Genomic DNA, 13,733 nt, shown 5'->3' on the forward strand with positions numbered 1-13,733 from the left:
GTGTGTTTGTTTTCAGACATCCGTGACATAGAATGACTAATTTCATCACAAAATAGAAAACCGCCTTGTTTTAACTGCAGCGATAAATGCAAAAAACAACAACAAAAAAAGTAATGAAAAGCTTTAAGGTAATTCCTCAACATGTTTTCTTTAGTTTTATTTCATTTTATTAATGTTATCATAGAGGAATAATTAGTTGCATTTAATCCCCAGTCGGAATAATATGACACCAAGTCTTTCATCTATTGGAAAAGGGGTGTGAAAGAAAAAACCTGGAGCAAGATTTGCAATATTTACACCACTTCAACATTTCGCGCCTAGCCTCTTTCAGCTATTGGTGCGCGAGTAAACAGTAGAAAAATAAAAAGAAGAAAGCTCCTCTGCCTGCGCTACCAGTGTGAACACTGTGGGCTACAAGTGTCAAATGTGCGGTGTGAACATAACACAATGCTTGATGCCTCCACAAACCACCCCAAGTCTTTGTTTATTTTCCATGTTTCCAGCTTTCTGTTTCTATACTAATACTTTCCTTTATGCTTATGTTAAGTTTCTTTAGACTCCCCCATTCCCTCCTGATTCTTCAACTGGTTATCAGCCCTCAAATGCTCCCTCTGCATCTGTCCTCCATTATTTAAACGTTTTCACTCTTCCTCTTGAATGCAGCTTATCAGCTTTTGTGTGGCACTGAGGTTTTTATCCTTATGGATACCCCTGTTGGGCGTTCTCTTCTTGTGCATGACTTTGATCTGTTTTTAAGACTGATCTTAGACTTAATTAGGTTTATTGTTTTATTATAGGTTTATAAAATGACCCAGACCTCCCTGTGACCCGGGCTGCTTGCTCTTCTCGTATTTTTTTGGGTGCATTCTGTTAACTGCTCAACCCCCTGCTGAGAAGATAGTCGCTCACGCTCAACTTTAATTAACCTTCAGCTGCCAGGCTGTAACAGGAAATGGACAAATGTGACACAGGGTGGGCTATGTTATCTGTCCTGATTTTGGCAGTCAATAAACATATTTTTGTGATTTATTTTTTATTTTTTTTTAGAATGTGTTTAGAAAAGAATGCACAAAAAATCAAATCTAACTACATCACTTTGAATGTTATTTAATCTGGAATAATAAAATCATCCAAAATATAACATGCATGAGAAGAAAGTTGCTGATTATGTTTATATGCACACCATACAGTGTGCTCTGAAAAAATACATTTTCAAAATAAGATGCAGCCAAACAAAACAAGCTCATTTTATCATCTTAGTTGTAATTTGCACATATTTGGAAAAAGCCTTATTTGCAGTAACAACATGGTTTTCACAGAAGCACAGGGATATTTTGCACATTACTGTTTCATAACTGTATTTTAACAGTTTATATAATAGAATGTTATCTCAAGTAGGCAATTTTATTCTCTGTAAACTGAGTTTAAAAAGTTTTCTGGAGCATATGGATGTAAAATAAAGTACAAATAAGCTTTATGTGTTATTATCTGGAAATAAAAAAGTAGGTCTATGTTGTCATTTCTTTAAATATAGTTATGCAAATATGCAAAGTACAGAACAGGACTGGTAACATTTTCACATATTTTTGTTTGATTTGCTTAAAAGTTGAAGAGGAAAATCAACTACTTTGACCAATAATAGTATTATTTTTTAATTTATTTTAAAAAGTGTCAAATACTAGCTGCTGCAACACCTGTAGAATATTTTTGCAAAATTGAAAACATAGATGGAAATATATAATGACACATCGTAAAATGGAAAATGTAATGACTTTTACATTTATTTATTTATTTTTTCTGTTTTTGTATAAATATTTTTAAACATGTCAGATTTTCAAAATGGAAAGTATTATTACATTTTTTTGAGCTTACAGTTTTTGATAATCTTTAGCTAAAAATGATGTAAGTATTCCTTACTTTGGCCCCCAAGAAATGAAGTCAATTCAGTTGCAATTTTTTGTAATACAGACGCAGACATTTGGAGCCAGGCGAGGTTTGTAAGCAGTGATTTCTGTGGCTACTGTCGCCCGTCAGAGTGAGCTTGTTGGAAGTCCACACCCCTTCCACCGAAAGCAGACTCAGGAAAATGTGTCTATGAAATGTTTCAAACTTTCTAGATGGACGCCAACGTGCAAGACGTGCTTTATTGAGCCATCTGATTGGCCAGTTTATAACTTTATTGATTTGCAATAAAGAAATATCGTGAACAAAAATTAGGATTATCGTGTTAAAAATAAAAAAGGTAGCAGAGCTTATTTTGTCTGTAAAATTCTTTCGAATTTTGTCTTCTTGGAGCCATCTGGTACTTCCTGTTTGAAATGCGAGAGAAGTAGGTCACTCAGTCCAGATCTCTTATACTGTCAATGGCAAGGACCGTTTACTTTGCAAATTTCTGAATGTACACTAGAAGTTTTGAAGAATGATAGTTCTGTTTCTGTGTTTTCTTCCAGTGTTTTCTCTTTTCTTGATATTTATGTTCTTTTTTTCTCTTGATATCTTATATATTTTGTCAATATTTTCCCCACTTCATTTCTTCCTCCTTCTCCCATCTTTTACATCCTAATTTATTATTTCTTCTTCCTGCCTCTTATCTATATGTAAGTGTTTGCCTTTATTTTAAGCTTTCTTTCTTTTCAACTTTAAAAGTTGGGTTAGGAAGTGTGGGGTAATTGGCGTAAACATGTTTGAGTCACAGGACTCAAACTATTACAGCTGATGTTGGCCAACATCTTTCCAAGCACATTTAGACTGCGGGGAGGAGGAGAGTGCATCCGCGGATAGTCGGATGAATACATCAGCGGAATGGGCGCAGAGAGGAGAAGTGAAGGCGAAACAATGGACGAAAGATAAATGGTTGACTTCACACCACAGGCTTCGAGGGCAGAGAGATGGATGCGTGTTGTTTCAGCAGTGATTGTGACAAAAGAAGAATGAGTGAGGATGGAAGTGGGCAGATAGATGATAATGATGAGGAGGAGGTGTCAGGGATTGAGTTCAGTCTTACAAATGTGGGCTGAATGTGTAATGACAGCCAAGCAAAGCTTTATTGGAATAAATGACTGATGGGTTTACAGAAATATTATGATCGTCAGGACAGCTCTAAAAAAATGTGTTCATATTATCTTTTCGATTCATTTACCCAGAAAGAAGACTTCAAGTTTCCTGGGAATTATTTCATTGAAGAGGACATAATTCTCATATAAATTGAGGATTATGATTCAAAGTTAAAATTACATGCAATACAAGTTAAATCAAAATTAAATTACACATAGACTGATCTCAATCAGGTTTATATATATATATATATATATATACACACCGGTATTATATATATATGTACATGTGTGTGTATATGTATACATGTGTATGTATATATATATATATATACAAATACATGAAATTCACATCCTCTGTCTCTTACAAATTTCCCGCCACTGCTTGAGCAATGTTTTTAACTTTAAATTATACTTGATTGTATTTGCCTTTTAATCAAAAACAGTTAAGAATGGGTTAAGACTGTAAAGTAATTAAATTTTTTAGATTAAAGCAATTTTTGTGTCACAAAATAAATACTTTAAAATAGCCGAAATTGACAGTCAACTGGAATAATAGGAACAACCATTTTTTTAAAGAATAGAGTTATGGCATGTGGGCTGAAGAGGATGGTGTAATGATGGTAATGAAACTAAATGAGATGCTAACGCTTGGATTTAAAGAAAGAGGGCACAGCTAAGGAAAGGCTGTATTCATAGTCGGATTGATCGGATAAAAACTGAAAAAAAATATGCCTTGTGCTGCTAAAATTCAGCCTGGAACTGAGGCTTTTTTGGTAATGATTGAGCAAGAATAAAACTGAGTGGGGGTAAGAACAGGCATGAAAAAAAGAACAAATGACAGCCGCTGGTTAATGAAAATGAGGTCATCTGTTGTTATCATCAATTAACAGAAAAACCTAGAATAAAATAGAAGAAAAAGCACATCATTAAAGGAGTACTAAAAGCCTGGAGCTTTTTGTTTGGGGATTACCGTTAAAGTGTGTCATGGCTGAAGCTGGGTTCCTCTCTGTCTTGGTTTCAGTGCAACCCCCCCACCCCAGATTGTTCCTGTGTGTTTGTCTTGCTGTCAGACGTTATTGCAGCACACGTCAAACTCCATCCTGTCACAGTGGTGGCGCTGCCGTCAGAAACTGTCTCGTCTGAGAGGAAACGTAGGAAGCTTTGGGCCCTCTCTCCCTGGGGAATGATGGGATTGCAAAGGAGCAGCTCACACTTGCAGCGTAGGGCTTGTGGTTGTAGATGTGGCGACAAGGACGTCCCAAAAACCAGCGCAACACAAATAAACGTGACAACATCTGTCATTTCTAAAGGATTACTGTCAAGTGAAGCAAAGGATATCAGTTTGGGCACAAAGCTTCTTAAAAAGTTTTTTATTCCTTCTTTTCATTATTTTTATGTTTACTTTAACTCTTGTGTCATGCATTATTTCAAAATAAGAGCTTTTATTTTACCAGAGCGTAAGCAATTTTTATATGCATAAATAGATGATAAATTGCATCTTTTTATTGAAAAATGTTATTAACAAAATTATGTTATATTATATCTGCTTATTTAAGAAGTGATCAGACCTTACAAGTTCCACTTTCAAAATGTAATAGAACATCTGACACTTTTCTGCTTTTTCCTTCTAAAATCCTAATGTGATTTGTGGTGGCAAAACAATTTTCCTTTTGTGCTTTTTATTAAATGCTTGAATGGATAAAGTAAACCTCTTTGTCTTTTAAAGTAGTTTTCTCTTCCAAGAATTCCCATCATTAAACTCCCACTTCAATCGCCTTTTGATTTATTGTAAAAGCGTCCCAAGTGCTCTTTGAGTTATGATTATGCTCTTATAAGGCAAAATCAAAACCTGTTTCCTTTTCTAGGACATAGTTCCTGCCCTTTTCCCGTCATCCATCTGTTTACATCCCACTAGCTTACAGCCCCTTACAACTCCAAGCTAACATTAGCAGTGCAACAAAATTGCCGAGCAGAATTGGAGCAGTTTAGAGTCGGATGCCAGCTCAGACGGGGAAAACGAAGACTTAAGGATAGAACGGAGCAGGGAGCTTGTAGCCTATCAGAGTAACTTGTACTTCACATTTATGCCTGGTCTACACACGGGACGCAGAAGCACTGCGAAGCAGCACTTAATGGAGGCCACTTCCATTCGACGCCCTTGTTAACCTATGGTTTTGGTCATACCAGATCGTTTCAGCATATGGTCTATTTTTTTGCGTGAGCCGCAAGTGATCTGCGTCAATTCTGGCCGGAAGTTATGGCAAGACAATTTTCAAAATATAACCAATTTTTCACAATAAAATACCTCGATTGACAAATTTGATCATTGTCTGGTGTGAACTGGAGGTTAAGCTTTTTCCTACAGCAATTTTTCATCTGCTCTTGATTCACAATGATTTGAATAATGAAATATCCAGAAATGCAATTTGAAGCTAAATTTATGTCCTACATCATGAGAAAAATGCCACAAGAACTTGTTAAAAACCCTGTTTTCATCAAAGTTGTTCTTTTGATTGTGTTTCGTGAACTCCCTTCACTAGTCTTGCTCTTTCTGAGTCCTTTTACGTGCTTCCATCTTTTTCCCCGTCTCCCCACCCCCTCTCAAATCATCATCTCAACGTGGCGATTCTGTCATGACAACTAAAGTGCTTTCTGAGTGCTTGTTGGGTAAACTCACTTTCCCAGAAGTGCGTCCTCCCTTTTACCCTTCTCCCTATTTGTGTGCACACATGCCGAGGTTGTCTTCTTCTACACTTGGGAGGACCTTATTAGGCATGGGGATTTTGGCAGGGCTGCGAGTCTTGACCAGCTCTAACCAGCTTAGCAAGTGGGAAAGCTATTTATTGCATCAATGTAAGAAACAAATTCAATAAAATTGAATTTTTTTTTAAGAATTGCATAGGCTTATCTACAAGATGGTGTCCTCAGAAAAAAACATTTTCTACAGCTCACACACACATTAAACAACATTCGTGAAGCTTCTAAAATATTAATAATTTCTTCATTTGGCAGAACAGGCTTCTTCTATGAAAGCCTGTTTGTCTCCTGAGTCTTGGTTTAGGCTTAGGGCTGGTTAGATTGCTAGTTAAAGATACTTCAAGTGTATTCATTTTTCATGATGCTTCTCTAAAATGATTTGTCTATTTAACACAGTTGAATGAACAATACAAAAGTCATATAATTAGTTTATGATCTAATTTAAAGAAATATTAATCAGACATGACCACCTCCTGAATTTCTCAATTAAAAGAAACACTTATTTGTACAAAAGAAGCAACTTGACGCATAAAAGAAAAATTAGTCTCTGACTTTTTATAAACATGGCATTTGTTCATTATTCACTATTTATATATATATATATAACAATTTTCTGGCTACTTTAAGTATTTAACAAATGAAATGGAGCATTTGACCCCCTTCACGTTGTTGACCAATGGAGCCACTTCATGGTAGATGCCCGTCTATGTGGACGAGGGTCATTTATAGTGGGTCTAACTTCTATTTAAATAAAACTGTTGCAGTGAAATTGAAATAATGTATTGATTGTTTTTTTTTTTTCTTTGTCTTTCTCTTTGTTCATGTATCGCAAGTCATATCGTTTTCACATTATTGATCACTAAAATCGCACATTGTGAGTTTTCCTCATATCATGAAGGCCTACTAGTACTTTCTTTACAAGAAGAAAGGTGTTCAGTTGAGATTTTAAAGATGTTACCATGTTTTTTATTCAAGGCAGTCTCCATAACCACTATAGTGTTCCACTGCTTATTCGCATTTTTTTATTCGCAGTTTCACATATACGCAGATTTTTTTTCAGTCCTTCGACTCTTCCGGTTCATCACAAAAACTCAGACAACTCAAGACGCTTGTATGAGGTTCTGCGCTGTCAGAGAGCCGGGGTTTTCCTCTGTATTCGCGTATACAAGCTTTCACGGATGTTTCTGATCCCTAACCCCCATGAATGTAAGGGGGGATCACTGTATAACAGATGAGATAGAACCTGGAAATTGGTCTATTGAGAAATCGAACAATTTCCATTTGATTAAAATAGGGTAAAACTAGAATTAATTGAATATTTTAACTACTTATCAACATTTTTAATATTAATTTCTTTACTTGTAGTTATTTTATTTTATTTATTTTTTTTTATTTAACCAAACATTTCACTTACAGTTAGTTATTTAGAACGCATTGACACACTGCTGCCTGCTTTTTCAGGATTGTGAGAATAAGTGTGAGCCGAACAATGTCCTGGTCTGTTATCCCCACTGAAAGGAAACTTCCATTGACTTGATTGTATATTATTGTTGTATTATCATCTCTCTTGGTTTGTATTCTCACAGAAATGTGTGCAAGCAAGCACTGGTACATGCACATGCGGGCCGCATGCGCTCCAGCCAAAAAAGACAACAATAATATTTGAAGGTATGAAACCTTCGTACATGCAAACATACAAAAAGGCCACTGGTCATTGTGTTTATGTTCCTTGGACCAGCAGGACAAATACAGGAAGAGGATATTTACCGTTTCCTCTAATGGTTTATTAGTTCACAATCTTATCAGTAGACCATAAAGTTATTGTATTGAAATGCATTTTTTTGTCTTTTGTTCACGTTTTGTTCTGCGTCTGTCAAAATGACTCTAAATGCTGCTGAAAGGGTGCCCCCCCCCCCAAGTAAGAAAACGACAATATAACAGATTTTTCCTTTTTTTTTCTTTTTAAATTAATTTTGGAATTCCAATTGTAACTCAGATAGGAATGTGTTTATGCCGATGTATCCCTCTGTATCAACAACATTCTGGATTATCATTTAAATATCAGTTTTTAGCTGTATATTTTGCCAAGTCTGATGTTCTACAAAGTTCCTTGGGACTCTCAGACCCACCCTCTGATGGAATCTGCCCCATTTCAAGCTCCTATTGCTGTCATGACAAATAAAAAGTCAATATTTGGATCCATAATATGTTTATGTTCAGACAAATTAATTTAAATACATTGTTTATGCGCTGTATGTGGGCTTTAACGTGTTTTTTTATTCTCGCCCCTCTCCCTGCGTCCTCCTCTCCCTAAGCATTAATGGCTTACTTTCTCTAATCCCTCTGAACGTCAAGAAGACGCATGAATCAACATGTTTACTGTGAAATGCTTCCAATTAAGAAGGACGTTTGTTAATAGCAACAATGGACATTTCTGGATCCTTAATTGCCTAGGATGCCAGTGTGGGATGCATATTAATTACGTATTAACCTCATATTCATAAAAGCGTGCACACACAAATCTGTACAGACACATTAGTGTGTGTTGCATATTAATTACCCATTTCCCTTTGTGCTGTGCATCAAGAACTGCCTGGCTTTGAAAAGACAGCTTGCTCAAGGGCAATGCAGGTACGGGCTCAGGCGCACACGTTAGTGCCACCTGAACTGTTTATTCAGGCTGCATTAAAACTCTTTTTGCAGTTTTGTAGTTTTTTGTAGAATCAGTCTGCAAATAAGATGATCTGATCTAAGGGAACAGTTTTAAAATTTTAAAGATTGTTTAGTGTTCAAGCTCTTTTCAGCAATAGCAGAGGCTCAGGTCTTTCTTGGAACTAGTCATCAATTTTTCTAAAATCTCCATTTTTTTGTTTGTTTATAGAAATCCTTTTTGTCGTATTTCTCTTGTCTATTGTAGTTATTTTATTTTCTAGATTATGAATATACATATGAATATTTTCTTTGTTATTACTAATATGTTGTAAATAAATGAAAAAAAACATGGTTCAACAGACAAAATCCAGGAAGTGAAGCCTTATTTTGTAGGTTTCTTGTAGGGAGCCATTACGGTGACAGACTTAGGACACTTAGCTGTTTTTCCGAGGAGTGATGGAGGAGAGCTGTAGGGGCGCAACATGAGAGCTTCCAAAAAGAAAATGTGTAACATTGTTTGGGGGTGAAAGAGAAGGACACAGACCATTTTTTTTTATTGATTTGACTTGGAGGAGTTTTGAGGATGAAGCCAAGGGCAGATATAGGCTGCACAATAAATCTCATAAATAACTGGGTGTGTGGGTGTGTGTGTGTACCTTTTTTCATCTCAAGCACAGGTTCAACCTTCCTTACCAATCAGACACTTTTTAAGTGTTAAGATAAATTTATCTGGAATTTTTACTGATTTCATTTAAAAATATATATTTTCTTAAAATGTATTGTTTGAATAATGTTGTTTTAGACACATTATAGTTTATATTTCTGTTGTAAACTGTGTTCTGCATTCAATTTTTAGTTAGGGAATCAAGAAACTCTGCTCAGATATTTACTTTATGGCTGTGTAAGATTAATTTAAGAACTTTTAAGAAAATAGTAAAAACTACATTTGTTGATGATCAGTTCTGGTTGCACAAATAAATGTATTCATGTAGTGATACTAAGAGAAAGAAAAAATTCTGCTTAGTGGTATAAAAGTTTCATCACCTTGATATAAATTGATTTAAAATTGAATATTTTTTTAATTTAGGAGAAGTGTTTGTCCTACTCTTGCTTTTTAATTTGGTTTTGTCGCGTCCCGAGTGCCATACACAGTTTGTGTGAGAAGGGTGCGCGCGGGGGGGAGGCAGAGGTGAGACTCGGAGTGATCCGGGGCAGAGGGGGAATTTTTCAGGACTAATGTTCCATGACAACAGACCAAGGTTCCGTCAAGGTGAATCAGAAGCACTGCTGCCTAACGACTGAAACACACACACTCACCTCCTCCCACCCCTTTCTCCTTTGTCTCCTCTTTTCTCCCTTTATTGCTTCCTGTCTCACCCACAGAAATTTGGCTGCTCTCCTCCCCTTATTCATCGTTTTGATCTTATCTCCATTTACGCTTTTGTGTATAATTTTCGTTTGTTTCTCCGGCTGGTCGTCCTCTCCCCAGAAGTTTCTTTTCCGTGATTTTTAATTGCAGCTGTGGATTGAGCGGAGTTTTCTACAGCTGCACAAGAACAATAGCGGAAAACAAGGGCTCATAAATTCCTCGGACAAAGACGGAAGAATCCGTGCTCTTTTGTCTTGCACTCCTCTGTCTCGTAGCCTGTACTCGTCTGAATGATAGCAGTTAACTGTGCAATGATTGAATACATTTTCCTGCTAATTCCATCTGCACTTCCACCATATTTTCCATATTTTAATAGAGTACAGATTAAATGATTGTCTGGTTGGCATGGAGTTGCAGTCGTTGTCAGATGCTGCTTGTGGTTTTTTGCATGTTAACATACTGAGCACAGCAGCTTCCTGTCCGCCTGCCACTTTTGGATTACTTTGTTTTTCTGTGGGAGGTTGATCTGTTTCTTTCCTTGTACCTCTGTGTGTCGCACATATGGCAACATTAATCCCAACTTTGTGCAGATTTAAAATAACTGATTTGAAAAATTGGAAAGAAAGTACACTATTTTCTGCACTACAGGGCACACACTGTCAAATATAAGGCGCAATGATATATATAGCGCTCATTTGGCAAGACAAAAGAGTCAGAGATAAGTCCATTATCCAGTCAGACTTTCATAGTATCTCCAGAACTTGTTTGTAACTAGCTACACATTAGCAGTTTAACAGTATTTGCAACTCCCAACCTTGTTTGCAACTGGAAAAAAAACAGACTGATACCACTAAAACAAACATTTCTGTGACTACGCTAACTCTCAAACTTGTCAGTAACACAGGAAAAATAAAAAGAACAGCGCAACAACACATTAGCTGCATTAGCATATTCACAGTAACACCAAAGCTTGTTTGCAACTTTTGAAAAAAAAAAAAAAAAGATACCTACTAAAACAAAGGTTACTCGACTATGCTAACTCCTAACCTCATTAGTAGCTCATAAAAAAGATAGTTTGGCACTGCTACACGTTAGCTGCATTAGCATATTTACAGAAACACCCAACCATGTTTGCAATTAATAGAAAGAACAGACCAGTAGCGCTAAAAAAAAACATTCTCAAACTAGTTGGTAACAAAGAAAAAAAAGTGTTAGTGGCATTAGCGGCATTAGCGTATTCACAATAAAACCCAACTTTGTTTGCAACTGGTAAAAAAACGAATACCGCCTAAACAAATGTTACTGTGAATATTCTAACTCCTAACTTTGTTAGTAACACTTAAAAAGAAAGTCTGACACTGCTACACGTTAGCTTTGTTAGCATACTTACAACAACACCCAACATTGTTTGCAACCCATAAACAAGCTGATATTTTGACAGAGCGCCGTTTACCTCTCAAAATCACATCAACATTAGTAACCACTGCAAGAAATATTCTGTATATAAGGTACTTCACTGGTAAAAGGCGCTGTAATTTTCTGAAAAAAATTAAAGCTCTGAAGTGCACCTTATTGTGTTGAAAATACGGTACAAAAAAAAGAAAAAGAAAGTTTCTAAATTAGATTAAATAATAGGTTGTTTTGTTGGCTAAACAAAATAGAATTAAATTATAACAAATTTTTAGAAAAATAAGAGTAAATCAGAACTTAACATTTCTGTGGAGTTGAAATCTTTTATGTAAATCAACCACAAAGATTTTATGAAAACTGAGAATGAACTACTTTGTTTTTCTTGTTATTTTGCCTTTTTTTTCATGATAACAACATATATCTCATCATCACATTCATGATAGAGACCATGAGATAGTATTTCCTATTGGCAGGAGAAAACAAAAAAATGGATTTTCATGGGTTATTACTGTAAATCTGCTTGTAGACAGACATACGCCGCTGTAGCCGGGGCTAGCTTCTGTTTATATGACATTACTGACAACATTAACATGATCTCCACCTGAATTAGGCCGCGACTGAAATAATTGATTATAAATTGATCAATTGTTTTTGTGTTTTCTCTGACACACTGCTTTGTTTTGCTGTGGATTGTAGGTCTATGCTCTTTGTTATCCCATACTATATATGCATACTACCTCAGTATCACAAGAAAAAAACTACTGTAGTTTGATAGAATAACAAAGTAGGACACTCGGCTTCCGTAAGATTTTAACCACCCCCTTTCATAAAATGTAACTGATCTTCACATTTATGTTTTGCTTCTTCTCTGTATCTCCTTTCAACCAATGTCTGTACATTCGCTCCTATCCCATCTGTTTTCTCTCTAACCTCAACCTCCTAACGGCCTCCTGTCCTCTCTCTCCCTTTCAGTCTGCAAAGTGGGTTTTTACCGCTCGCTGCTGGAGTCTCCGAGCTGCAGTAAATGTCCTCCTCACAGTGTGGCCAGGCAAACAGGGGCCACAGCTTGTGCCTGTGAAGATGGATACTACAAGATTGAGTCTGACCCGTCTAACATGGCCTGCACACGTGAGGATTTTCCACTATACGTTTAGGATTCTATATCTACTTTTTTTCATTCCAGCCCTTTCTATCTGTTTTTCAGGCCCTCCCTCTGCCCCTCGTAACGCCATTTCCAACGTCAATGAAACCAGTGTCTTTCTGGAGTGGTCCATTCCATTGGAGACTGGCGGCAGGAAGGACATCCGCTACAATATCTTATGCAGGCAGGTCCTGCCAGAGGGCAGAGGTTTGGACGAGTGCGGACCGAACGTTCGCTTTCTGCCCCGCCGAGTCAGTCTGTCTAACACCTCAGTAATGGTGGCCGACCTGCAGTCCCACACCAACTACAGCTTCCTGCTTGAGGCCGTCAACGGAGTGTCAGAGCTGGCCAAAGACCACCCCAAACAGTATGTGTCGCTGAATGTGACAACCAACCAGGCAGGTATGTTACACCAAACCAATCCAGCTTGTTTCCTGTCACTACAAATCTATTCTCACTGTGCATGAGATGTAAAAGATTTTAGCAAAAGGATTGCTTGCATTTCTGTAAAGTTTTGATGCAAAAATATTACGAGTGCACCAATTAAAAACGCAGCTGTCCCTTTTGTTTTGTGTATCCTTAATTAATCTGAATCGCAGGAAAAGGAGATCGTCCTCCAGACAAGCTGTACGTCTGCCCTTTTGGCACAAATAGCCGAGTTTGATAACAAAAGCACCAGATGATCAAATTATCACAGTATTTGTCCAACAAATCTGTGGCTGTATTAATTTTTCACTTACGCACCATGCTCGCTGTGGAGGAAAAAGCATGCTGCAAAGAAGAGCCAATTTTGGTTTTGCTGCTGGATCCAGATGTGTCATCCGAAAAGCAGCTTGGTTCCCTCATTTAGGAGATGCGTTTCATCAACAAGATTCACAGGATTCCGAGGTGTAATGAAATTCCCCGACTGGAAGGCTGGCTGTGTGTACGGGCTCCTCTTGTCTGGTAGCAGGTGGTATTCTCAATGCCTGTCAGCAGTGATGAATCACAATGATGAGTCACTTTGCATGTTAATTTGAGGTGAGGAGGGGAGGTGGGGGGTGTACTGTTTTTGATCAGCGTTTATCAAGATCTATAAAAGCCGCTTCAGCAGAGGTCAAACGGATTCACACAGTGAAAAACTCCATCCACTTCACATTCATGAGCTGTCGCCAGAGCCATTGTTTGCCTCCTTTGAAATGAAGATTAGAGTTCATATCTGCTTGGGAAACCCATTTTGATGTTTACAAGAGTAATGAGCTTGAGTGGTTTATTTAATTTTCTGCGAATGAAAAGGGCAGCACACGGTGTTAATGAAATGAGAGAAGGATGAGGACTTTGTTCTTTCCTCGGCCTCTCTGTAGAGCAG

The 13,733-nt window shown here is 37.1% G+C and overlaps 1 protein-coding gene across 1 annotated transcript in view; it reads left to right on the forward strand.

Annotated features, from left to right (window-relative positions):
• The window catches only part of LOC112163111 (ephrin type-A receptor 5), a 67,721-nt gene that overhangs the window by 22,228 nt on the left and 31,760 nt on the right, over positions 1-13,733 (forward strand). The window contains exons 4-5 of the mRNA XM_024299280.2: positions 12,217-12,372; positions 12,449-12,787. Coding sequence (XP_024155048.1) covers positions 12,217-12,372; positions 12,449-12,787 — 495 coding nt within the window. The remainder of the gene's footprint in view (positions 1-12,216; positions 12,373-12,448; positions 12,788-13,733) is intronic.

The sequence above is a fragment of the Oryzias melastigma genome, linkage group LG12, assembly GCF_002922805.2.
Source record: "Oryzias melastigma strain HK-1 linkage group LG12, ASM292280v2, whole genome shotgun sequence".
Classification (NCBI taxonomy): Eukaryota; Metazoa; Chordata; class Actinopteri; order Beloniformes; family Adrianichthyidae; genus Oryzias; species Oryzias melastigma.